The 26,895-nt window shown below is 51.2% G+C and overlaps 2 protein-coding genes across 3 annotated transcripts in view; one reads left to right on the top strand and one right to left on the bottom strand.

The window, feature by feature from the left end:
* Window positions 1-6,979: 6,979 nt before the first annotated feature.
* Window positions 6,980-21,179, bottom strand: LOC119945820 (extensin-like). Its single transcript, XM_038767008.1, has 7 exons — window positions 21,131-21,179; window positions 20,557-20,683; window positions 19,608-19,620; window positions 10,765-10,932; window positions 8,644-9,218; window positions 8,390-8,539; window positions 6,980-8,093 (listed from the first exon to the last, which is right to left on the bottom strand). The coding sequence occupies exons 1-7, from the start codon at window positions 21,177-21,179 to the stop codon at window positions 6,980-6,982; spliced, it is 2,196 nt and encodes a 731-aa protein (XP_038622936.1).
* Window positions 9,033-26,895, top strand: part of LOC119945907 (cell migration inducing hyaluronidase 1) — a 111,580-nt gene continuing 93,717 nt past the window's right edge. The window contains exon 1 of one of the 2 annotated variants that reach the window (XM_038767182.1): window positions 9,033-9,210. The gene's annotated coding sequence lies outside the window, so the exon portion shown is untranslated. Of the gene's footprint in view, window positions 9,237-26,895 lie in introns of both variants that reach the window. The other variant, XM_038767180.1, reaches the window with a different exon arrangement.

Below are 26,895 nucleotides of genomic sequence, written 5' to 3'. Positions count from 1 at the left end.
AGTGATTCCAGGCAGCTGTTACCTGGGAAAGCCCTGGTGTTTGCTTATTGGCTTATTCCTCACCTTCTCCCACCTCCCCTGACTTACAGATTTTAAATACCACGGTTCTCTCTCAGTTCTCTTCTTTCTCCTCTGACTGCTCTTTCTCGTTCTCTTCACCAATGCCTCTTCTGTCTTCCCACCCACCCCTAGCTGTAGGGGTTCCTCAAGGCTCTGTTGGAGGTCCCTGTCTCTTAATTGTAATAATGATAATAACTGCGGTATTTGTTAAGCGCTTGCTATGTGCCAGGCACTTTACTAAACGCTGAGGTGGGTACAAGCAGCGTGGCTCAGTAGAAGAAGCACGGGCTTTGGGGTCGGAGGTCATGGGTTCAAATCCCAGCTCTGCCAATTGTCAGCTGTGTGACTTTGGGCCAGTCAACTTCTCTGTGCCTCATCTGTAAAATGGGGATTAAGACTGTGGGACAATCTGATCACCTTGTAACTTCCCCAGCGCTTAGAACTGTGCTTTGCATATAGTAAGTGCTTAATATATGCTGCCATCATCATCATCATACAAGCAAATTGGGTTGGACAGAGTCCCTTTCCCACATGGGGCTCATAATCTTAATTCCCATTTTGCAGATGAGGTAACTGAGGCACAGAGAAGTGAAGTGACTTGCCCAAGGTCACACAGCTGACATGTAGTTGAGCCAGGATTAGAACCCAGTTTCTTCTGACTCCCAAGCCTGTGCTCTATTCACTATGCCAAACTGCTTCTCTTCTTACCCTACACCTACCCTCTGGGGAGCAAATCTACTCCCAAGACTCAAACTACCATATTTACCTGGATGATTCCCCAGTCTTCCTCATTAGCCCTGCCCTCCTGTCTTCTCTGCAATCCCATAGCATTCAATTAACTCATGGTATTTATTGAGCACTTGTCAGGCACTTGGGAGACTACAGTAGACACTAAGGAGCTTAAAATCTTACAGAAGAGAGGAGACAGATATTAACATAAATTGTCGTCATATGCCATCGAGTGTCTCCAACCCATATTCATTCATTCATTCAATCGTATTTATTGAGTGCTTACTGTGTGCAGAGCACTGTACTAAGCACTCGGAAAGTACAAGTTGATAACATAAAGAGACAGTCCCTACCCAACGTGACGCCATGGACAAATTTCTCCCTCCACCTCCAATCGTTCTGGTAGTGGATCCATAGAGTTTTCTTGGTAAAAATATGGAAGTGGTTTACCATTGCCTCCTTCCATGTAGTCAACTTGAATCTCCACCCTCAACTCTCTCCCATGCTGCTGCTGCCCAGCACAGGTGAGTTTTGACTTGTAGCAGATTGTCTTCCACTTCCTAGCCACTGACCAAGCTAGGAATGGAATGGGTATGCCTCTGCTTGACTCTCCCTCATTCATTCAATCATATTTATTGAGCGCTTACTGTGTGCAGAGCACTGTCCTAAGCGCTTGGGAAGTACAAGTCGGCAACATATAGAGACGGTTCCTACCCAACAACGGGCTCTCCCTCCCGTAGTCGAGACTGGTAGAGGTCTGGAAACTCTCCAGGTAGACAAACAAATGGATGTAAGGTCTGTGGATGTGTAGGTGGTGTGAATTTCAAAGTGATTAAGTGGTTCAAACTCCAGCTCATAGGTAATAATAATAATAATAATTGTGGTACTTATTAAGCGCTTACACTGAGCCAAACATTGTTCTATAAACTGGGGTAGGTACAAATTAATTGTGTTTGACACAGTCCCTGTCCTACATGGGGCTCGCTCACACTCTTAATCCCCATTTTACAATTGAGGCCCGGAGAAGTGAAGCGACTTGCCCAAGGTCACCCAGCAGACATGTGGCAAGCCAGGATTAGAACCCAGTTCCTTCCAACTCCCAGGCCCGTGCTCGATACACCAAGCCACGCTGCTTCTCAGATGCAGGTGACGCAGAAGGGATAGAGAATAGGGTGGGGAGATGAGAGATTTGGCCAGAAAGGGCTTCCGAGAGGAGATAGGATTTTTGTATGGCTTTGAAGATGAGGAGAGTGGTCTGTCAGATATGAAGAGCTCCAGACAGGAAAGAGGGGGTGAGTGAGGGGCTGGCAGTGACAGAGGCAAGATCAAGGCACAGTAAGCCGGCTGGTGTTTAAGAACTCAAATGTGTGGTCTGGGTTGTAGAGGGAGAGGAGTGAGAATAAGAAGAAGGGAAAGAGCTGATTGAGTGCCTTGAATCTGATGAGGAGTCAGTTGTTGATGGGGAAATGGATGGGCAACCCTAGGAGAGTTTTGAAGAATGGGGAGACATGCACAGAACATTTTTTTTATTTCTTCATTCGATTGTGTTTATGGAGCCTTTACTGCATGCAGAACACTGTACTAAGCATTTGGAGAATGATTTAAGAATAAACAGACACACTGCCTCCCCACAACGAGCTTATAGTCTAGAAAAATGATGCTGGCAGCAGAGTGAAGTATGGAGTGGAGGGGGAAGAGGATGGAGGCAGGAAGGTCAGTGAAGAGACCGATTCAGTAGTTGAGGAGGGATATATGTGATAAATGTCTGCAACTGTGTGGAAGTGGTTTGGCTGGGAGGAGGAGAGAGTTCTGGAGACATTATGAATGGAAACAAAAAGGCAGGATCGGGTGAAAGACTGAATAAGTGGGTTGAATGGGAGAGGTGAATCAAGGATAATACCAGGGTGAGGGGCATGTGAGACGGGGGCATGTGATGGAAAGTCATTGGGAGGACGGGGTGTGGGTGGGAAGTGGAGGAGTTCTGTTTGGGAAATACTGAGTTTAAATTGCCAGGAAGATACATCCAATGTGGTGATTTCCCCGAGGCAGGAGGAAATGTGAGACTGCAGAGAAGCAGTGCTGGAGAGGTGGATTTAGGAACCATCTGCCTAGAGAGGGTGGTTATCATTATTAATAATAATGGTGATATTTGTGAAGTCCCTAGTACGTGCCAAGCACTGTACTAAGTGCTGGGCCAGATACATGATAATCTAATCAGACAAAATCTCTGGACTATATGGCTCTCACAATCTAAGAGGGAGGAGGAATGATGGAGACTTTTCCAACACTGAAGACGGCACAACCATCCGTCCTATCTCACGAGCCCATAATCGTGGTGTTATCCTTGATTCCTCTCTTTTAGTCAACCCACATACTCAATCTGTCACCAATTCCTGTCCGTCCCACCTTCACAATAGTGCTAAAACCTTCCCCTTCCTCTCCATCCAAGATGCTACCACTTAAGTACAATCACTCATCCTATTCCACCTGGTTTATTTTCTCAGCCTCCTTGCTGACCTCCCTGCCTCCTGTCTCTTCCCATTCCAGTCCATACTTCATTCTGCTGCCCGGATCATTTTTCTACAGAAACGTTCACTCCATGTTTCCCCGCTCTCAAGAACCTCCAGAGGTTGCCCATTCAGTTCCGCATCAAACAGAAACTCCTCACCATTAGCTTTAGTCAATCACCTTGCCCCCTCCTACCTCACCTCACTGCTTTCCTACTATAAGCTCAGTCCTCAGACTTCTGCTGCTATAATGCTTAGTACAGTGCTCTGCACACAGTTAAGTGCTCAGTAAATACCATTACTAGGGCCTGGGAGCCAGAGGACCTAGTTTTTAATCCCACTTACCTACTGTGTGACTTTGGGCAAGCCACTTCCGTTCTCTGGGACAGTTACCTCACTTGTACCTTCCTGATCCTGCTCTGAGATCGGCATTTTCTTTGTCCACACACTGCAGTTAATTTCATTCAATCGTATTTATTGAGCACTTACTATGTGCAGAGAACTGTACTAAGAGCTTGGGAAGTACAAATAGGCAACATATAGAGACAGTCCTTACCCAACAACGGGCTCACAGACTAGAAGGGAGAGACAGACAACAAAACAAAACATGTAGACAGGTGTCAAAATCATCAGAACAAATAGAATTATAGCTATATGCAAATCATTAACAAAATAAATAGAATAGTAAATATGTACAAGTAAAATAGAGTAATGAATCTGTACAAATATATATACGAGTGCTGTGGGGAGGGGAAGGAGGTAGGGAAGGGGGAATGGGGAGAGGAGAGGAAAAAGGGGGCTCAGTCTGGGAAGGCCTCCTGGAGGAGGTGAGCTCTCAATAGGGCTTTGAAGGGAGGAAGAGAGCTAGTTTGGTGGATGTGTGGTGGGAGGGCATTCCAGGCCAGGGGAAGGATGTCACCCTGGCCTTGGAGCATCTCCAATCAATTTGTTGAGCGCTTACTCTGTGCACAACACTGTACTAAGCTCTTGGGAGAGTACAATATAACAATAGTCTCATTCCCTGCACACAATGAGCTTACAGTCTATAAATAAATGCATACATTTTAGGTAGGTACTTAAGTGCTTTGGGGCTGGGAAGGGGGGTGAATAAAAGGAGCAAGTCAGGGCCATGCAGAAGGGACTGGGAGAAAAGGAAAAGAGGACTTAGTCAGGGAAGGCCTCTTGGAGGAGATGGGCCTTCAATAAGGCTTTGAAAGAGGGGAGAGTCATTGTTGGATACAGGGAGGGAGGGCACTCCAGGCCAGAGGCAGGATGTGCCCGAGAGGTCGGCGGGGAAATAGATGAGATTGAGGTGCAGTGACAGGGTTGGTATTTGAAGAGTGAAGTGTTTGGGATGGGATGTAGCTGGGAGTAGCGAGGTGAGGTAGAAAGGGGCAAGGTGATTGAGTGCTTTAAAGCCAATGGTGAGGAGCTTTTGTTCGATGCGAAGGGGGTTGTGCAACCACTGGAGGTTCTTGAGGAGTGGGAAAGCCCTGGCCTGAATGTTTTTGTAGAAAAATGATCCGGAGAACAGAGGGAAGTATGGACTGGAGTGGGGAGAGACAGAATGCAGGGAGGTCAGCAAGGAGCCTGATAGAGTAATCAAGGCAGGATTGGATAAGTGACTGGATTATGTAGTAGCAGTTTGGTTAGAGAGGAAAGGATGAATTTTAGCGATGTTGTGAAGATTGAACTAACAGGATTTAGTGATGGATTGAATATGTGGGTTGAATGAGAGAGTGGAGCCAAGGAGAACACCAAGGTGATGATGATGATGGCATTTATTAAGTGCTTACTATGTGCAAAGCACTGTTCTAAGCGCTGGGGAGGATACAAGGTGATCAGGTTGTCCCACATGGGGCTCACAGTCTTAATCCCCATTTTACAGATGAGGGAACTGAGGCCCAGAGAAGTGAAGTGACTTGCCCAAAGTCACACAGCTGACAATTGGCAGAGTTGGAATTTGAACCCATGACCTCTGACTCCAAAGCCCGTGCTCTTTCCACTGAGCCACGCTGCTAGGCTTCTGAGACAGTAAGGATGGTGGTGCCTTCTACAGTGATGGGAAAGTCAGGGGGAGGACTGGGTTTGGATAGGGAGTTAAGAGGCTCTGTTTTAGGTATGTTAAGTTTGAGGTGATGGGAGGACATCCAGGTAGAGATGTCTTGAAGGCAGGAGGAAATGAGAGACTGCAGAGAGGGAGAGAGATCAGGGCTGGAGGTGTAGATTTGGGTATCAAGAACACAGAGATGGTAAGTGAAGCCAAGGGAGCGATTGAGTTCTCCAAGGGAGTGGATGTAGATGAATCGAAGGGGACCCAGAACTGAACCTTGAGGGACTCCACAGTTAGGAGGTGGGAGATAAAGAAGGAGCCCGCAAAAGAGATTGAGTGGCCAGAGAGATGAGGAGAACCAGGAGAGGATAGTGTTAGTGAAGTCAAGATTGGATAATGTTTCCAGGAAAAGGGGGTGGTCGACAGTGTCGAAGGCAGCTGAGGGGTCGAGGAGGATTAGGATGGAGTAGAGGATATTGGATTTGGCGAGAAGGAGATCATCGGTGACCTTTGAGAGGACGGTTTCTGTAGAGCGAAGGGGACGGAAGCCAGATTGGAGGGGGTCAAGGAGAGAGTTGGAAGAGAGGAAGTGGAGATGGCGGTTGTGGATAACTTGCTCAAGGAGTTAGGACAGGAATGGTAGGAGGGAGATGGAGACATACCTGAAGGGAGCCGAGGGGTCAACGGAGGGTTTTTTTTTAAGCTAGGGGAGTTATGGGCATATTTGAAAGTGATGAGAAAGAAGCCTTTGGAGAGTGAACAGTTGAAAATGGCAATTAGGGAGGGAGAAGGGAGGGGACGAGTGTTTTGATAAGGTGCGAAGAATTGGGATTGGATGTGCAGGTGGAGGGGGTGGATTTTGAGAGAAGGCAGGAGATCTCCTCTAGAGCCCAGCCCCAGGTCCAGCCCCAACCCCAGAGCCCTTCAGGGGAAGCAGACAGGGGAGGGGGGCACAGCCTGGGCAAGATGGGGGTACAAGGAGGTCTAAGCTGGGGAAGACAGAGCCAGGGGAGGTGTGATGTGGTGCGGGGGAGCCTGAAGGAGGAGTGCGGGGTGGGGCGGGATGAATAAGGCAAGGTGCAGGATGTGGGATGGGAAGCAGCATGGCTTAGTGGCAAGAGCATGGGCTTTGGAGGCATAGGTCGTGGGTTCAAATCCCTGATCTGCCGCATTTCAGCTGTGTGACCTTGGGCAATTCACTTCTTCTCTGGGCCTCAGTGACCTCATCTATAAAATGGGGATGAAGACTGTGAGCCCCATGTGGGACAAGCTGATTACCTTCCATCTCCCCCAGCACTTAGAACAGTGCTTGGCATGTAGTAAGCGCTTAACAAATGCCATTATTATTATTAACAAATACCAACATCATTTACTATTATTATTAGTAGTATTATAGTAGTGCTTAGAACAGTGCTCCAGCACTATGGAGCACTTCTAAGTGCTACACTGAGAACAGTGAACAGGGCTTGGCACATAGTAAGTGCTTCACAAATACCATACTTATTAGTTATTATTATTATTAAGCACTTAACAAATACCATAATTATTATTATTAAGTGCTCAACAAATACCATTATTGTTATTATTAAGTGCTTAACTATTATTATTATTATTATTTATTATTTTATTATTATGTGGTGCAGGGGAGCCTGAAGAGGGTAGGCGGTGCGAGTCGGGTCGGTGGGGGTTGGAGGGGGGACGGTGGGGGTCGGAGGGGATCGGTGGGAGGCATTGGGGGTCGTTGGGGGGGTCGGGGGTCGGTGAGGGGCGGAGAGGCGTCGTTGCGGGGTGGAGGGCGTCGGTGCGGGTCGTTGGGGGTCGGGGGTCGGTGAGGGGCAGTGAGGGTCGTAGGGGGTCGTTGGGGGTCGTTGGGGGGTCGGTGGGAGGCGTGTGGAGGGCGGTGGGAGTCTTTGCGGGGTCGGTGGGAGGCGGTGGAGGGTGGTGGGAGTCTTTGGGGGATCGGTGGGAGGCAGTGGGGGTCGGTGGGGGTCAGTAGGCGTCGGTGGATGTCTTTGGGGGGTCGGTGGGAAGCGGTGGGGGTCGGTGGGGGGGTCGGTGAGAGGCAGTGGGGGTCGGTAGGGGTCGGTGGGTGTCTTTGGGGGGTCGGTGGGAAGCGGTGGGGGTCGGTGGGGTCGGTGGGGGGTCGGTGGGAGGCAGTGGGAGTCTGTGGGGGTCTTTGGGGGGTCGGTGGGGGGCGGTGGGAGGCGGTTGGGGTCGATGGGGGTCGGTGGAGGTCATTGTGGGGTCGGTGGGAGGAGGTGGGGGTCGGTGGGGGGTCGGTGGGAGGCGGTGAGGGGCCGTGGGTGTCTTTGGGAGGTCGTTGGGGGGGGGGGGGGCGGCGGGAGGCGGTTGGGGTCGGTGGAGGTCTTTGTGGGGTCGGTGGGAGGCGGTGGGGGTCGGTGGGGGTTTTTGCGGGGTCGGAGGTCCCGGGCGCGGGGCGCCGGGTAGGTATCCTGGGGCGCCCCCTGGCGGCGGGCGGCGGGATGGCTGCGGCCGGAGCCTCCCCGGCAGATCGGTCGGTCGGTCGGTCGGTCGGTCGGTCGGTCGGTCGGTCTGACGGACGGACCCCGAGCCAGGGACCCCGGCCGGCATCCCCCCACCGCCGCCGGACCCCCGCCGCAGGAGCCCCCCACCGCCGGACCGGATCCGGGACCCGCCGGGACCCGCCGGGACCCCCGGAGCGGGGCGCTGGGCCCGACAACCGGCCTGGACCGCCCCGGGGACGGACCTGGGCCACACCGACGCTGGACCCCAGCGGGACCGGGACCGGACCGGGACCGGACCGGACGCAAAAGTGCTTCGGACTTGGGCCAGACTGAGGATGTACCCGAGCGGGACCGGGACCGGACCGGAACCGGACTGGACTCAAGAGTGGGTCGGACTTGGGCCAAACTGAGGATGGACCCAAGCGGGACCGGGACCGGACTGGAACCGGACTGGACCCAAGAGTGGGTCGGACTTGGGCCAGACTGAGGCTGGACCCGAGCGGGACCGGGACCGGACTGGACCCAAGAGTGGGTTGGACTTGGGCCAGACTGACGCTGGACCGGGACAGAAGCGGAGCCGGTTCCGAACCGGACTGGACCCAAGAGTGGGTCGGACCTGGGCCAGACTGAGGCTGGACCCGACCGGGACCGGACCGGAACCGGACCTGAGCGTGGACCAGGACTGGACTTGGGCCAGATTGAGGCTGGATCCGAGCGGGACCGGGACCGGACCCGAAAGTGCTCCGGACTTGGGCCAGACTGAAGCTGGACCGGGACCAGAACCGGACCGGACCCAAGAGTGGGTCACACTTGGGCCAGACTGACGCTGGACCCCAGCGGGACCGGGACTGGACCCAAGAGTGGGTCGGACTTTTGGTCCAGATCCGAAGTCCTGGGTCCTGAGCCCGGGGAGGTGCGGAGAGTCCGAGGGATGGACGGGGGAGGGGGCGGGTCAGGGAGCCGGTCCGTCCCCTCCCACCCCCCCTGGACGGTCCTGTCCACCCGGGCCCGCCCCCAGCCCGCCCTGCAAGCGGGGCAGAGATGCGGTGGTGGGGGCGGGTCCGGCGGCGTCAGAGTCCGGGGGGCGGGCAGGGGGCGGGCCGGGGGCAGCAGCGGGGTGGACCGAAGCGGGACGGACCATAAATAAGGGCGAGGAGCCCGGAGCCGCACAGCCGGGTGCGGGACAGGGCCGGACAGTGCCAGGGCCAGACAGTGCGGGGGACGGACAGTGCCAGGGCCGGACTGTGCCACGGCCGGACAGGCGGGGCTGGACAGTGCCAGGGCCGGACAGTGCGGGGGACGGACGGTGCCAGGGCCGGACAGAGCCGAGGCCGGACCATCCCGAGACAGAGGGGAGCCCGCCGCGGGCTGGGCGGTGCGTGGCTGTTGCGGTCAGCGAGGGTCAGCAGGGGCCAAAGGGGTCAAGGGGGGCGGCAGGGAGAGCGGGGGGCCGCGGGGGCAGCAGGGCAGGGTTAGCCGAGGGAGGCCAAACCGCAGGAAGGAGCAGGAGAGATTGGGGGGCAGGAAACCGAGGGTGGGGCTGCGAGGGGGAGACAGGCTCCACTACTCTGTCTCTGTCTTAGTCTCTGACCTTGTCTCTGTCCCTAACGCTATCTCTGACTCTGTCTCTGACCCGTCTCCGTCCCTGACCCTGTCTCTAACTCTCTCCATCACTGACTCTGTCCCTGAACCCGTCTCTGACCCCCCTCTGTCTCCAACCCTGTCTCTGCCCCTTCCTCACCCTATCACTGACCCTGTCAGGGTGCCAGGGTCACTGACCTCTGACCCTGTCTCTGTCCCTGACCCCCGTCTAGGTCTCTAATCCTGTCTCTACTCCGACCCTATCGCTGGCCTGTCTCTGTCTCTGACCCTGTCTCTGATCCCATCTTTTTTTCTGATCCTGTCTCTATCTCTGACCGTGTCTCTGACCGTGTCTCTGACCCTGTCTCCATCACTGACCGTGTCTCTGACCCTGTCTCTATCACTGACCGTGTCTCTGATCCTATCTCTGTCTCTGACTCTGTCTCCAACTCTGACCGTGTCTCTGATCCTGCCTCTGTCTCTGACCCTGTCTCCATCACTGACCGTGTCTCTGATCCATCTCTGTCTCTGACCCTGTCTCCATCACTGACCGTGTCTCTGATCCCATCTCTGTCTCTGACCCTGTCTCCATCACTGACCGTGTCTCTGATCCCATCTCTGTCTCTGACCCTGTCTCCATCACTGACCGTGTCTCTGATCCCATCTCTGTCTCTGACCCTGTCTCCATCACTGACCGTGTCTCTGATCCCATCTCTGTCTCTGACCCTGTCTCCATCACTGACCGTGTTTCTGATCCCATCTCTGTCTCTGACCCTGTCTCCATCACTGACCATGTCTCTGACCCTGTCTCTGTCTCTGACCCTGTCTCTTACTCCATCTCTGTCTCTGGATCCCCTAGACTGTGAGCTCTTTGTGGGAAGGGATTATCTCTCTTTATTGCCGTATCGTACTTTCCCAAGCGCTTAGTACAGTGCTCTGCATGCAGTAAGCGCTCAATAAATACGATGGAATGAATGACTGAATGAATGGTCCTGTCTCTGAGCCTGTCTCTGACTTCATCGCTGTCTCTGGGCCTGACTCTATCTCTTACCCTGTCTCTGTCCCTGCCCCTGTCTACCTCTGACCCTGTCTTTACCCCTGGCCCTCTCTCCGTCCCCTCGTCTTGTCTTCACCGTGCTCTGTGTCCGTCTGCCTGGACCATCTGCCCGGCGGGTCCGGTGTCTGTCTCTCTGGTCCATCTGGGGAGCGCTTGGACTGACCTCTCCAGGCTGCAGACACACCTGGCCGGGATGGAGGAGCCCGGGGGCCGTCCCTTCGGACTTGGCTCTGAAGACGGGTCTGTCCCACTCTGGTGGACCCCCCCCCCCCGCCCCCAGAGACCCCGCACTGCCCCCAGGGCCCTCCGCTGGACACTGGACTCCTGAGGTCGGATTGGGGCCGTGCTGACCGCCCCCCGGGCTCTCTGCTGGACGTTGGACTCCTCGGGTCGGGCTCGGCTGACCGCCCCCTGGGCTCTCTGCTGGACGCTGGGCTCCTCGGCCGGGTTGAGGCTGTGCTGACCGCCCCCCGGAGCATATGGAGGTAAGAGCGTTCGCGGGATTCGGGGAGAATTCTTGGAGCAGGGAAGCAGGGATCAGCGCCGGCCCGGGCTTGGGGAGCTGAGGGCTGGGAGTCTGGCACAGGGGCCTGAGAACCCTTCTCCTCCTCCTCCTCTTCCCTTCTCCTCCTCTTCCCTTTCCTTCTCCTCCTCCTCTTCCCCCTCTTACTTCTCCCCTCATCTTCTCCTCCTCCTGCTCTCTTTCTTTTCTTCCTCCTCCTCCTCCTTTACCTCTCCTCTTCTTACTCCTCTTCCTCCCCATCTTCCCCCTGCTCCTCCTCCTCATTCTCCTCCCTCACTTCCCTCTTCCTCCTCCTAGTCCTCCTCTGCCCCTCCTCTTTCCCCCACTCGCCCTCATCTTCCCCTCTTCCCCCTTCTCCCCTTTCCTTCTTCTCCCCCGGTCCTCCTTCTCCCCTCCTTCTCCTCTTCCTCTTCCTTTCCCTCTTCCTCCTCCTTCTCCTCCTTCTTCTCCCCTTCCTCCTCTTCCTCCTCCCCCTTCTCCTCCCCCTCTCCTCCTTATCACCCCTCCTCCTCCTTCTCCCCCTCCTTCCCCCCTTCCTCCTCCCTCTCCCCTCCTCCTCCTTCTCCTTTCTTCTCCCCTTCCTCCTCTTCTTCCTCCTCCTCCCCTCCCCCTCCTCCCCCTTCTCCCCCTCCTCCTCCCCCTCCTCCTCTTCTCCTCCTCCTTCCCCTCTCCTCCTCTTCCTCCTCCTTTCCCTCTTCCTCCTCCTTCTCCCCTCCTCCTCCTTCTCCTCCTCCTTCTCACCCTTCCTCCTCCTTCTCCCCCTCCTCCTCCCCCTCTCCTCCTCCTCCCCCTCTCCTCCTCCTCCTTTTCCTCCACCTCCTCCTCCCCTACACCTCCTCTTCCCCCCTTCCTCCTCTTCCTCCTCCTTCTCCTCCACCTTCTTCTCCTCCTCCTCCTCCTCCCCCTCCTCCTCTTCTCCCCCTCCTCCTCTTTCCCTCCCCCCTCCTCCTCATCTTCCCTCTCCTTCTCCTCTTCCCCCTCCTCCCTCCCCCCTCCCCGGGTGGTCGTCCGTCGTTCGGTCCGTCGGTCAGCCGGCTATCCCATCAGTGTCCCCCTGGGCTCGGGGCAATCCCGGTGTCTGCGTCCCGGATCTGGGGGTTCGGGTGTCGGGGCCTCGGGGGGCCCGGGCCGCTGGTGGCCAGTTTCCCGCCTCGGCCTCCCCAGGCCCACGTGCTCCGGGCGGCCTAACCGCTCCCCGGCCACCACGGACAGCTCCCGGCCCAGCTCCCGCCCTTGGGCAGCTCCCCCCAGCAAGGTCCAGCGCACTCACCCCCGAGAAAGTGTAGTTATAATAATAATTACGATATTCGTTAAGCGATTACTGTGCGTGAGGCACTGTACTAAGCGCTGGTGTAGACACAAGCAAATCAGGCTGGACACAGTGTCCCCAGATCCCACAGACTGACTGACTTCCATGGTGCCTCCTCAATCAATCAATCAATTATTATTGCATTCATGTTCAAGCAGAAGGCTGTACTGAAGGGGAGAATTAATTCATTCATTGTCAATCAATCAATCAATCGTATTTATTGAGCACTTACTGTGTGCAGAGCACTGTACTAAGCACTTGGGAAGTCCAAGTTGGCAACATATAGAGACGGTCCCTACCCAACAGTGGGCTCACAGTCTAGAAGTCCTCCTGTCCAGGCTGCTGTGGCCTCCTCTCCCCGGTGCAAGTCCTTGGTTATGCCCTTGAATGGGAGTCTGCTGGGCAGAGAGGCAAGGTCCAGGCCACCACCGTGGAATAATAATAATGATAATGGTATTTGCTAAGCACTTACTATGTGCCAAGCACTGTTCTAAGCGCTGGGGTAGATACAAGGTCATCAGGTTATCCCACGTGGGATTCACAGTCTCAATCCCCATTTTCCAGATGAGGTAACTGAGGCACAGAGATGTGAAGTGGCTTGCCCAAGGTCACACAGCAGACAAGTGGCAGAGTCGGGATTGGAACCCATGTCTCTGACTCCCAAGCCCGGGCTCTTTTCACTAAGCCATGGAAGCTCCCTCCTCACTCCTTTTTCTGATTGCAGCTTGGGTTTCCCTCACACAGGGAAGTTGTGAGGAGATGATGTTGAGGAAGGGATTCTCCCCTCACTAGCTGACTGTGTAGGGGGTTCTGGCCCCCAGAATTTCACAGTTTGGTTTTGGCCTCGGTGACCACTGACTGGGCAGGAGACACCCAGGAATGTTTTTATTTTGTTTCATAACAATAATGGTAATAATAATAACAATTGTGGTATTTGCTAAGTGCTTACTCTGTGGCAGGCACTGTACAAAGCCCTGGGGTGGATACAAGCAAATCAGGTTGGGTACGGTCCCTGTCCCTCATTTTCAATTCCCATTTTCCAGAAGAGGTCACTGAGGCCCAGAGAAGTGAAATGACTTACCCAGGGTCACATAGCAGAGAAATGGTGGAGCCGGGATTAGAACCTATGACCACCTGACTCCTAGGCCCATGTTCTATCCGCCACTACCTGCTTCTCAAAGGTATTTGTTAAGTGCTAACGGTGTCAAACACTGTTCTAAGCACTGGAGTAGATACTAGTGAATTAAGTCAGACATAGTCCCTGCCCCACTTGGGGCTCAGAGTCTAGGTAGGAGGGAGAACAGGTATTGAATCCCCTATTTGAGAAACTGAGGCACAGAGCAGAAGTGTACTTCCCAAATTGTACTTCCCAAGCGCTTAGTACAGTGCTCTGCACACAGTAAGCGCTCAATAAATACGACTGAATGAATGAATGAAAGTGAAGTGACTCATCCACGGTCACACAGCAAGCAATCAGCCGAGCTGGGATTAGAACCCAGGTACTTTGACTCCCAAACCCGTGCTCTTCCCATTAGATCTTGCTGCTTCTCATTTTACGATAACTGAGGCCCAGATTATTCATTCATTCATTCAGTCGTATTTATTGAGCGCTTACTGTGTGCAGAGCACTGTACTAAGCGCTTGGGAAGTACAAGTTGGCCAAATATAGAGACGGTACCCAACAGCGGGCTCACAGTCTAGAAGGGGGAGTGAAGTAACTTGCCCAAAGTCCCACCGCAGACAAGTGGCGGAGCCGGGATTAGAACCCAGGTCCAGGCTCTACCCACTAGGGCACGCTGCTTCTCAGGGAGTCCTGCCACGTTCGTACTGACCCTCCAACCTGACTCCCCATGCTGGCCCTCCCCGGATCTTCTGTATGTCCCACTGTGGCCGACAGGAACCACCTCCCGGGACCGAGCTGACTCTTTCCCAATCATTCCCGTTCGTGGAGACCAGCAACGGGATGGTGCCCAGGGCTTGGGACATGGGGGTGAATCCATTGCCCGTCTTAGGTGGAGGAGAAGGCCGGCGGTGAGAGCCAATGGGACGGAAATGCCAGGATTGGGCCTTTTCAGCTCCCCCTCTAGACTGTCAGGTCATTGTGGTCAGGGAATGTGTCTGTTCTATTGTTCTATTGTCCTCTCCCAAGTGCTTAGTACAGTGCTCTGCACACAGTAAGAGCTCAATAAATACGATTGAATGATTGAATCTCTCCCCCCCCCCATCTTTCTCCCCTCTCTCATCTCCCGTTGTTGGGCAAGGACCATCTCTAGATGTTGCCGACTTGTACTTCCCAAGCGCTTAGTGCAGTGCTCTGCACACAGTAAGTGCTCAATAAATACGACTGACTGAATGAATCTCTCTCCCCCCTCTCTCTCATCTCTTTCTCTCTCTCCTCTCTCATCTGTTTCTCTGCCCCCTCTCCCTTCTAGATTGAGCCCGTTGTTGGGTAGTGACCGTCTCTATCTGTTGCCGAATTGTACTTTCCAAGCGCTTAGTACAGTGCTCTGCACACAGTAAGCGCTCAATAAATACGATTGAATGAATGAATACAATTGACTGACCGACCAACTCTCAAGAGGCGTTTTAGTACAGTGATCTGCACAGTGAGTGCTCAATAAATACCAATGATGATTGATTGGAGACTCGGGGAGAACGAGGCTGTAGATGCATGTGTGTGTGCACGCGTATGTGTGTGTGTGTGTGGCTGTGTCAGTTTGAGCCACGATGTGTGTCTACGTGTATGAAGGAGTGCTTTTGTGGCTGTAGGTACTTGCCTGTGCGCATGGCCATATTGTGTGGAGGCCTGTGCTTGTGTGCTCTCATGCATAAAACGTGTCTATGTGTGATCACACATGCATTTTTGCATGTGAATAATTGCCTGTGTCTACATTCATGCACGCGTGAATAGTGTTAGCACGTATGCATGTATGCATGTGTCCTTGCATGTTTATGTCTATGAGAGTGTGTGTGTGTGTGTGTGTGTGTGAGCATGTGCGTACATGGATGGGAGGGGGTGGTGTCACGTATATGCACAACCTGTTCTTCTCCTCTTAGCCATATGTTTCTCCCCGGCAGCTCCGGAGGTGATTTTGCTGGATCATCAGGCCTGGCAGTTAAATCCGAGGACCCGAGCCAAGTCAACACATCCGAGCCGCTTTGTGTTCTGCTCACCTGAACCTGCACCTGCTGCAGAGATGTGGATAGGGAGGTAGGACCCCGGGACTGGGCCGCCACGTCCCTCCACACCCCCCTCCCTGGCCCCTGTCCTGCTACCTGTTGGGAGGGGAAGTTCAACCCCATGAAGTAATTTCGTTTCCATTTCCCCATTTGGAGAGCAGAAATGGGTCCATGTTCCCATGGGTATTTTGAAGCAGCATGGCCTAGTGGAAAGATCCTTGTTCTGGGAGTCTGAGGTCCTGAGATCTAATCCCAGCTTCACCGTTTGTGCCCTGTGTGACCTTGGGCAAATCACTTCACTTCTCTAGACCTCAGTTTCCTCATCTGTGAAATAGCGATTAAGATTGTGAGCCCCACGTGGGACGTGAACCGTGTCCAACCTGCTTATCTAGCATCTACCCCAGAGCTTAGGACAGTGCCTGGCACATAGTCAGTACTTAACAAATACTAGAAAAAAAGTTGGGTTTGGATAGTGAGGTTAGCAGTGTTGAATATGTCCTCCTGACGGAGCCCAAGTGGAGTCAAGGAATGAGTTGTTAGTTTCGGTGGGCACTTGGCCGAAGTGACCATCTGGTACTTTGGTACCAGATGGGAGTGTGGAGGTTCTGAGAAGCAGTTTGAGTCCTGAGAAGCAGCATGGCCCAGTGGAAAGAGCTGGGAGCTGTTGGGTAGGGACCGTCTCTATATGTTGCCAGCTTGTACTTCCCAAGCGCTCAGTACAGTGCTCCGCACACAGTAAGCACTCAATAAATACGATTGAATGAATGAATGAATGAATGAATGGGAGTCGGGGGACCTGGGTTCTAATGCTGACAGCGCCTGTTGCCTGCTGTATGAATTTGGGCAAGACGCTTAACTTCTCTGGGCCTCAGTTTCCCCTCTAGACTGTAAGCTCTTCCTCTAGATTGCAAACTTTCTGTGGGCAGGGAATGTGTCTGTTTATTGTTCTATCGTACTCTCCCAAGCACTTAGCACAGTGCTCTGCACACAGTAAGCGCTCAATACAGATGATTGAATAAGATTGATGATTAAAATGGGGATTCAATGCCTGCTCATCCTATTTAAACTGTGAGCAACAGCCTGGATGATCCAACCTGATCACCTCGTTTCTACACCGGTCTTTAGTTCAGGGCTCGGCACCTAGCCAGATATTAACAAACACCACAATTATTGTGGTTATTATTTCTAGCCCTGGCACCTTTCTGCACAATGCAGGCAAAGACAGCCTTTCCACCCTTGCCACGCCAGCATGAGCTAGTTTTCCACCAGCATGCTTAGTAGATAGAACACAGATCTGGCAGTCAGAGGTCATGGGTTCTAATCCTGCCTCACCACCTGTCTGCTTTGTAACCTTGGGCAAGTCACTTTACTTTTCTGGGCCTCTGTTCCCCCATCTGTAAAATGGAGATTGAGACTGTGAGCTCCACGTGGGATAAGGACTGTGACCAGCCCAATTTGCTTGACTCCACCCCGGTACTTAGTACAGTGACTGGCATAAAGTAAGCACTTAAGAAATGCCATTATTATTATTATTATTATTACTACTAATAATAAACTTCACAGATAACAGAGGGCTAAGGTGTGGCCTGGAGAAAAAATGCTGTGTGAGGGGAAGGCTCAGTGCTTGTGTGCCTTAAACTATAATAAAATAATAATAGTGATGGTATTTGTTAAGCACTTACTATGTGCCAGGCACTGTACTAAGCGCTGGGGTGGATACAAGCAAATCAAGTCAGACACAGTCCCTGTCTCATGTGGGGCTAACAGTCTCAATCCCCATTTTCCAGATGAGGGAACTGAGGCCCAGAGAAGTGAAGTGACTTGCCCAAGGTCACACAGCTGACAAGTGGGGGAGCCGGGATCAGAACCCATGACCTTCTGACTCCGGCCCATGCTCCAATCACTAGGCCAGGCTGCTTCCAGTCCAGCCTCTGAAGAACTCCGGATCGGGTAAAAAATGGAGGAATTTCTCTCCCAGCCTGTCCAGGCGCAGGATCAAGAAAAGGGAGATTGCTGCTACTTTCCATTCTCACAAGTATCGGGGCTCTGTTGGGTCTTGAAGATTGTGGTTTAATTATGTGTTGGATCTTCTAGGGGGCTGGGCTGACCCCTCAATCCATTTTCAGTTGTGGGTGGCCCAGGGCAGTCTGGGGTGAGTTCTGGAGTGGTCCCGGCTGAACCCCTAAACACACCCTGGGCCTTCCTGAGAATGAAGCGGCGGATAGCCGTTTGGGTCACTCCCTCTGACTTTGTGTCTCCAGCCTGTAATTACTTGGAATGAGAAGCCGTTTTTAGCTCCTCAGAGGGGAAGCTGCTATTTTGCCCATTGATGATCTCCGCGGATAGGGCGGGTGGGGTAAAACCCTCCTGCAAACATGACTCCCAGCCTGAAGGGCCATCAAGATAGATCTCTGAAAAGGTCAGGTTCTGGGAATAATAATTATAGTGATGATATGGGTTAAATGCTTACAATGGGTCAGGACTCATACTAAGTGCTGCTGTTGTTACCCAATCGTCAGGTTGGACGTGGTCCCTACCCGACATGGGGCTCGTGGTCTGAGTAGGAGGGAGAGCAGGTATCTACTTCCCACTGTATAGATAATAATAACAATAATAATGATGGCATTTATTAAGCACTTACTATGTGCAAAGCACAGTTCTAAGTGCTGGGGTGGTTACAAGGTGATCACGTTGTCCCACGAGGGGGTTCACTGTCTTAATCCCCATTTTACAGGCTCAGAGAAGTTAAGTGACTTGCCCAAAGTCACACAGCTGACAAGCGGCGGAGTCAGGATTTGAACCCATGACCTCTGACTCCAAAGCCCACGCTTTTTCCACTGAGCCACACTGCTTCTCATGGGGAAAGTGAGGTGCGGAGAAATGAAGTGACTCACCCAAGGTCACACAGCAGACAAAAGGTGGAGCCAGGAGTAGAACCCAGGTCCTTCTGACTCCCAGGCTTGAGCGCCGTCCACTAGGTCATACTGCTCCCCTATGTTTTGTAAGCTTGAGGTGAAGTGGTAATGATATTAACAGCTTGGCTCAGTGGAAAGAGCCCGGGCTTTGGAATCAGAGATCATGGGTTCAAATCCCAGCTCCATCAATTGTCAGCTGTGTGACTTTGGGCAAGTCGCTTAACTTCTCTGTACCCCAGTTATTTCATTTGTAAAATGGGGATTAAGACTGTGAGCCCCCCGTGGGACAATCTGATCACCTTGTAACCTCCCCAATGCTTAGAACAGTGCTTTGCACATAGTAAGTGCTTAATAAATGCCATGATTATTATTATTATTATAAAAAGTATAGTAAGCTTCTAACAAATACTAGTATCATTATTATTATGCTACTCATTCATTCATTCAATCGTATTTATTGAGTGCTTACTGTGTGCAGAGCACTGTACTAGCACTTGGGAAGTACAAGTTGGCAACATACAGAGATGGTCCCTACCTCACGTAGTTAATGCTTAACAAATACCATAATTATTATTTTATTTTTTAAAATGGTATTTGTTAAGTGCTTTCAGTCTCAATCCCCATTTTCCAAAGGAGGTAACTGAGGCTTAGACAAGTGAAGTGTCTCTCTCAAAGTCACTCAGATGACAAGTGGCAGAGCCGGGATTAGAATCCAGGTCCTTCTGGCTCCCAGGCCCGTATGGTATCCACCAGGCCACACTGTTTTTCATTATTATTGTTATGAGCTCCCCCAGGGAGTGAGTGGAGCTTGAGAAGGGAGGCATCTCCAGGACAGAGCCTTGATAGACACCTGCAGTTAGGGGGTGCAAGCCAGAGAACACAATGAGCCCCATGTGGGACATGATTATCTTGTATTTACCCCAGCGCTTAGTACAGTGCCTGACACATAGTAAGTGTTAAACAAGTACCATTTTAAAAAACAAAACAAAAAAAAAGCCAAGGAGTAGAAGGGTGAGTCCTTGTTGGAGACACTTCACGTTCAACTTGTTATGTGTGCAGCAGACTCTGGCAAAATCGCCTCAGTGAGTCCACTTGGCACTGGAAGGAACCATTAAAATACAGCATAAAATACCATGTAATATTATAAAAAAAACAAACAAGCACACGGAGAGGTCATGTCCTCTCTCTTTCTGCAGCTTGGACTTACCTGACTGGTGTTTCTGGGGTCAAAGGGCAGAGCCAAGGAAGAGGGGACACTAGTGACCATTGAGAGGAGCCCCTGGGGAAAAGGGCTTCAGTAGTCATCTTTCCACAACCATCCCTCCTTTTATGTTATTTGTTAACCGCTTACTATGTGCCAGGGCCTGTACTAAGCCCTGGAGTTGGACACGGTCCCTGTCCCACACTGGGCTCGCAGTATTAATCCCCATTTTACGACTGAGGTAAGCGAGGCCCAGAAAAATGAAATGAGTTAACCAAGGTCATCTGCTGGGTGACATCCGGGCCCGTGGTCTTTCTGCTAGACTACGTTGCTTCCCGGTTGGAAGGAGCCACCTCCAGGTCCTAGGCCCAGGAGGACTCGGCCCACTTGGCTGTGTTTAGGCCGTCTGGAGCCTCAGCTGCCTCACCTGGATGATGAGGCTGCTTCCCAGCTAGTCCTCAGACAGTTTGTCGTCTGTCTCCCCCTTCTAGACTGTGAGTCCGTTGTTGGGTAGGGACCGTCTCTATGGGTTGCCGACTTGTACTTCCCAAGCGCTTAGTACAGTGCTCTGCACACAGTAAGTGCTCAATAAATACGATTGAATGAATGAATGAATGAAGAAGAGGGAACTACCCTACGTTGCAACTCAGGGCTGATTCCTACCTCACCTCGCTGCTCTCCCGTTAAAACCACTTCGCTCCTCTATTGCCAAATTTCTCACTGTACAGTCATCTCGTCTATCTCATCGCCCATGTCCTGCCTCTGGCCTGGAGCCCCCTCCCTCCTCACATCAGACAGACAATGCCTCTCCCCTCCTTCAAAGCCTCATTTAAAAGCACATCTCCTCCAAGAGGCCTTCCCCTTGGGCGCTGAGGGCTCTGTGCTGGGCGCCTGTTGGGTGTTGAGGACTCTGTGCTGGATGTCTGTTGGGTGCTGAGTGCTCTGTGCTACTCACCTCTCAGGCACTAAAGTATCTGTGCTAGGCGCCTGTTGTGGTTGAGGGCTCTGCGCTGAGCACCTGTCAGGAGTTGAGGGCTCTGTGCTGGGCGGCTGTCGGATGCTGAGGGCTCTGTGCTGGGTACCTGTTGGGGTTGAGGGCTTTGTGCTAGGCGCCTGTTGAGGTGGAGGGCTCTGTGCTGGATACCTGTTGAGGTTGAGAGCTCTGTGTAGGCACCTGTTGAGTGCTGAGGGCTCTGTGCTGGGCACTGGTTTGGGGCTGAGGGCTCTGTGTTGGGTATCTGTTGGGTCCTGAGGACACTGTGCTGGGCACCTCTCAGGTGCTGAAGTATCTGTGCTAGGCGCCTGTTGGGTGCTGAGGGCTCTGCGCTGGGCACCTGTCAGGAGTTGAGGGCTCTGTGCTGGGTGTCTGTCAGATGCTGAGGGCTCTGTGCTGGGTACCTGTTGGGGTTGAGGGCACTGTGTTGGGTGTCTGTCGGGTTTTGAGGACTCTGTGCTGGGCATGTCTCAGGTGCTGAAGTATCTGTGCTAGGCACCTGTTGGGTGTTGAGGGCTCTGGGCTGAGTGCCTACTGTAATCCAGATTCCTCAAGTAGCCACCATCCCATCGCCCAACACCCATGCTGGGCAACCAGAAGTTCTGTAAGAAGCCAGGCAGGCAGTGCTGAATTTGGCACATAAGTGGTACTGAGACGAAAGCAATTATGTCTTCTAATTTTACATTTGTAATAACAATAATAGTTCCTAGGTGGAGCATCGGGAGGAAAGTCAAAAGGCTTCGGTCAGGGGCGTATGGGTGTTGAATTTCCACCCTATGTTTAGCTAAAATAGAATTTTAACTGCATCAAAAAGTAGTGTGTAGGTGTCTTTATCCGGACTTTATTACAGCTGTTGCTCAAAGACTGGTTTGAGCTTGGAAGAGAGCCACACAGAAGTTCTCAGAGTCTTGGGGCTGGGTGCAGCGCGAGAAGTGATGTGGCATAGTGGATAGAGCCCGGGCCTGGAAATCAGAAGATCCTGGATTCTAATCCTGGCTCCACCACTTGTCCACTGTGTGACCTTGGGCAAGGCACTTCACTGCGCTCGTTACCTCATCTGTAAATTAATAATAATAATAATGATGGCATTTATTAAGTGCTTACTATGTGCAAAGCACTGTTCTAAGTGCTGGGGAGGTTACAAGGTGATCAGGTTGTCCCACGGGGGGCTCACAGTCTTAATCCCCATTTTACAGATGAGGTAACTGAGGCACAGAGAAGTTAAGTGACTTGCCCAAAGTCAAACAGCTGACAATTGGCAGAGCCGGGATCTGACCTCATGACTTCTGACTCCAAAGCCACCGAGCCATGCTGCTTCACGCTGCTTAAATTGCGGGTTAAGACTGTGAACCCTTTGTGGGACAGGAACTGTGTCTGACCCGATTATCTTGTATGTACTCTAGTGCTTAGAAGTGCCCGGCACATAGTAAATGCTTAAAAAAATGCCTTTTTTTTTTTAAAAAAAAAGCTCTCTCCCAGCTGTGCTTCATGGCCCGAGACTAACCCTTTCATCTCCCTGCGCTTGGCCTCCCTTTGTTTATTTTTGTAATCAATTAATCAACGGTACAGATTGATTTCATGCTGTGAGCAGGGAATTGTACTTTGGAGTGTACAATATAACAGAGTTGGTAAACATGTTCCCTGCCCACAAGGAGCTTACAGTCAAGAGGGGGAGACAGACATTAATATAAATAAATTATAGATACGAACATAAGTGCTGTGAGTCTGAAGGAGGGGTGAATAAAGGGTATAAATCCAAGTGCAAGGGAAATGCAGAAGGGAGAGGGAGTAGGGGAAATGTGGACTTTAGTCAAGGAAGGCTTCTTGGGGGAGATGGCAGTTTAATAAGGCTTTGAAATTGAGGCGAGGAGTGGTCTGTTTTATATGAAGGGGGAGAGACCTCCAGTACAGAGGCACACAGAGCTGGGAGTCAGTAGGTCTTGGGTTCTAATCGCGGCTCCGCCACTTGTCTGCTGTGTAACCTTGGGCAAATCACTTCACTTCTCTGTGCCTCGGTGATCTCATCTGTAAAATGGGGATAAAGACCGTGAGCCCCATGTGGGATAGGGACTGTGTCCAACCTGATTAGCTTATAGCTACTGACCCGACTGCTTAGTACAGCTCCTGGCACACAGTAAGCACTTAACAAATACCACGAATTATTATTATTATTAGGCAGGGTGTGAGTGAGGGATAACCCAAGGCAGTTAAGCCTGTCTCCCTCCCTGTCTTGAGTTTCCTGCTTTCACGTGCTTCCCTTAAGGACAAAGTGTGGAAGACGATACCTGTGGGAAGCTATGCAGAGTCCAGCAGGCAAAGCGAATCCTTCACACGGACGGGAGAACTGGACTTTTCCGGAAAGCTCCAGATCTGGAAAGTCAGTCAATCAGTCAGTCAGTATGTCAGTCAATCATATTTACTGAGCGTTTATGGTGTGCACAGAACTATACTAAGTGCTTGGGAGATCACATTCCCTGCCCACAATGAGCTTACGGTCAAGGAAAGCAGCATGTCCTATGAGAAGCAGCATGGCTTAGTGGATAGAGTACAGGCCTGAGAGTCAGAAGGGCATGGGTTTTACTCGTGGCTCTGCCACTTGTCTGCTGCATGACCTTGGGAAAATCACTTCACTTCTCTGAGTCTCCGTTACCTCATCTGTAATAATAATAATAATTATGGCATTTGTTAAGCACTTACTGTGTACCAGGCGCTGTACTAAGTGCTGGGGTGCTTGCAAACAAATTGGGTTGGACACGGTTCCTGTCTCACATGGAGCTCACGGTCTTAATCCCCATTTTACAGATGAGGTAACTGAGGCACAGAGAAGTGATGTGGCTTGCCCAAGGTCGCACAACAGACAAGTGGGGGAGCCGGGATTAGAATCCCTGACCTTCTGACTCTCAAGCTCGTGGCTCTATCTACTAAGCCATGCTATTTCTTTATCAAGACCATGAGCCCCCACGTGGGACAGAGACTGTGTCCAGCCCTATTTGCTTGTAACCACCCCAGTGCTTAGAACAGTGTTTGGTACATAGTAAGTGTTTAACAAATGCCACAATCGTTATTATTATTATTATTAATAATATTGCTATTAAGCTGTTCCTGGCTGGTCTTTGGCTTATTCCATAAGGCCAGAATGCCACTCAGGCTGCAGCTGCTGCCTCCAAACCTGGGTTCTAATCATGGCTCTGTCACTTGTTTGTTGTATGAACTTGGACGAGTCACTTCACTTCTCTGTGCTTCAGTTTCCTGATTAGCTTGCATCTATCCCAGCACTTAGAAAAGTTCCCGGAACATAATAAGGGCGTAACAAATACCATTAAAGAAAAAAAAAATGGTCTGGGTTTTCAAGCCTGAATCCCGAACAATCAACCTCCTGCGGCTCGTTGTGGGCAGGGAATGTCACTGTTTACTCTTGTACTTTCCCAAGAGCTTAGTGCAGTGCTCTGCACACAGTAAGCACTTAATAAATATGATTGAATGAATGCCCCCACCGAAGTTCAGGATGGGAGGGTAGGCAAGGGAAGGGGAGGGTGGGGAGGAGTAAAACTCTCCCTTTCTCTCCTCCCCTTCACTAGGCCATTTCCTCAGGTCTCTGGAGGGGCCTGAGTGCTCATCTTGGGGTGCTTGCCCTTTCCAGTGACATTGGCACAAACCCTGTGGTCACTCTGTGGGAAGGAAGCAGTGTGGTCTAATGAATAGAGCACGGGCCTAGCAGTCATAAGGACCTGGGATCTAATCCCGACTTTGCCACTCATCTGCAAAAGGACACTGGAAAAGTAACTTCACTCTCTGAGCCTTGGTAAAAACCTCATCTGTAAAATGGGGATTCAGACTGTGAAGCCCATGTGGGACAGGGACTGTGTCCAACCTGATTTGTCTTATGTCATTGAGTCGTTTCTGAACCATAGCGACACCACGGACACATCTCTCCCAGACGGTCCCACTCTCCATCTGCAATCGTTCTGGTAGTGTATCCATAGAGTTTTTTGGTAAAAACACAGAAGTGGTTTACCATTGCCACCTTCCACACAGTAAACTCAAGTCTCTGCCCTCGATACCTGCTGTTGGGTAGGGATCGTCTCTGTATGTTACTAACTTGTACTTCCCAAGCGCTTAGTACAGTGCTCTGCACACAGTAAGCGCTCAATAACTATGAATGAATGAATGAATGACTCTCTCCCATGCCGCTGCTGCCCAGCATGGATGAGTTTTGACTTGTAGCAGGTTGCCTTCCACTCGCTAGCCACTGCCCAAGCTGGGAATGAAATGGACAGGCCTCTGCTTGATTCTCCCTCCCCTAGCCGAGACTGGTAGAGTATTGGAAACTCTTCAGGGGTGCCCCTGAGAGGGGACCAACCTGATTAGCTCGTATCTATTCTAGTGCTTAGTACAGCACATTGTAAATGCTTAACAAATACCATAAAAAGGGATTACTTCATCGTTCAAACAGGTCCCCCAAACAGGTGGGTTAGGCAAACGCACAACAATCTGATCAATATCTACCTGATTACAGTAAGAAAGTGATGGACAGAGGGAACTATGCATTTCCTGCTGAGAAAGCAGGAAGCAGCGTTGGCCTAGTGGATAGAGCTCTGGCCTGCGAGTCAGAAAGACCTGGGTTTTAATCCTGCCTCCGCCACACGTCTTGGGCAAATCACTTCACTTCTCTGGGCCTCAGTTCCCTCATCTGTAAAATGGGAATTAAGAGTGTGAGCCCCATGTGGGACAGGGACTATGTTCAACCTGATTAATTTGTAACTACCTCAGTGATTAGAACAGTGCTTGGCACATAATGAGAGCTTTACAAGTCCCATTAGTAGTAGCAGTATTAACAATACCGCTAATAATAATTATTATTACTATTATTGCATTTGTTGAGTGGTTAATATGTGACATTCATTCATTCATTCAATCGTATATATTGAGTGCTTTCTTTGTGCAAAGCGTTAAACTAAACACTTGGGAGAGGACAATACAACAATAAACAGACAATCCACTGCCCACAGTGAGCTTAAAGTCTAGAGGGAGCTCACAGTCAAACCAGTTGGCGCATAGTGAGAGCTTTACAAGTCCCATTAGTAGTAGCAGTATTAACAATACCGCTAATAATAATTATTATTACTATTATTGCATTTGTTGAGTGGTTAATACGTGACATTCATTCATTCAATCGAATATATTGAGTGCTTTCTGTGTGCAAAGTGTTATACTAAACACTTGGGAGAGGACAATGCAACAATAAACAGACAATCCACTGCCCATAGTGAGCTTAAAGTCTAGAGGGAGCTCACAGTCAAACCAGTTGGCGCATAGTGAGAGCTTTACAAGTCCCATTAGTAGTAGCAGTATTAACAATACCGCTAATAATTATTATTATTACTATTATTGCATTTGTTGAGTGGTTAATATGTGACATTCACTCATTCATTCATTCAATCATATATTGAGCACTTTCTGTGTGCAAAGCATTATACTAAACACTTGGGAGAGGACAATACAACAATAAACAGACAATCCACTGCCCACAGTGAGCTTAAAGTCTAGAGGGAGCTCACAGTCAAACCAGTTGACAAGCATTATTCTAAGCACTGGGGTAGATGTAAGATAATCAGGTTGGACACAGTCTCTGTCCTCCATGGGGCTCACAGTTTAAGTAGGAGGGAGTAGGATTTAATCCCCATTTTACAGTTGAGGAAACTGAGGCCCAGAGAAGTGAAAGGACTTGACTAAGGTCATAAAACATGCAATTGGCAGAGCCAGGATTAGAACCCAATTCATCTGACTCCCAGAACTGGTCTCTTTCTACTGGGCCATGGGGTTTCTCGCTCCCCCCTGCTCCAAGGCAGAGTGCCAGGCATGGAAGATGGGAGCAGGGAAGGGGATCAATTAGGATGCCAGTAGATAGAGCACAGGCCTGGGAGACAGAAGGACCTGGGTTCTAATCCTGTCTCTGCCACGTGTCTGCTGTGTGACCTTGGGCAAGTCACTTCACTTCTCTGGGCCTCAGTTCCCTTGTCTGTCAAATGGGGATTAAGACTGTGAGCCCCATGTGGGGCATGGACTATGTCCAACCTGATTAACCTGTATCTACCAGAGTGTTTAGAACAGTGCTTGGCACATAGTAAGCACTTAACAAGTACCATATTATCTTTGGCATCAGGGACCTGGGGGTCCCAGTGCGGGGGTCCTGGGAGGCAATAGAGAATAGAGGCATTCGTTAGGATGACACTCAGTTTCCCAGCAACAACTGCAGAGGAACAGTGAGATTCTGGCCCTCGGTCATTTGAGCCATAAGAG

The sequence above is a fragment of the Tachyglossus aculeatus genome, chromosome 26, assembly GCF_015852505.1.
Source record: "Tachyglossus aculeatus isolate mTacAcu1 chromosome 26, mTacAcu1.pri, whole genome shotgun sequence".
Taxonomy (NCBI): Eukaryota; Metazoa; Chordata; class Mammalia; order Monotremata; family Tachyglossidae; genus Tachyglossus; species Tachyglossus aculeatus.
Note: the sequence above shows the minus strand (reverse complement) of the source record. Positions and strands in the feature narration are given on the sequence as shown.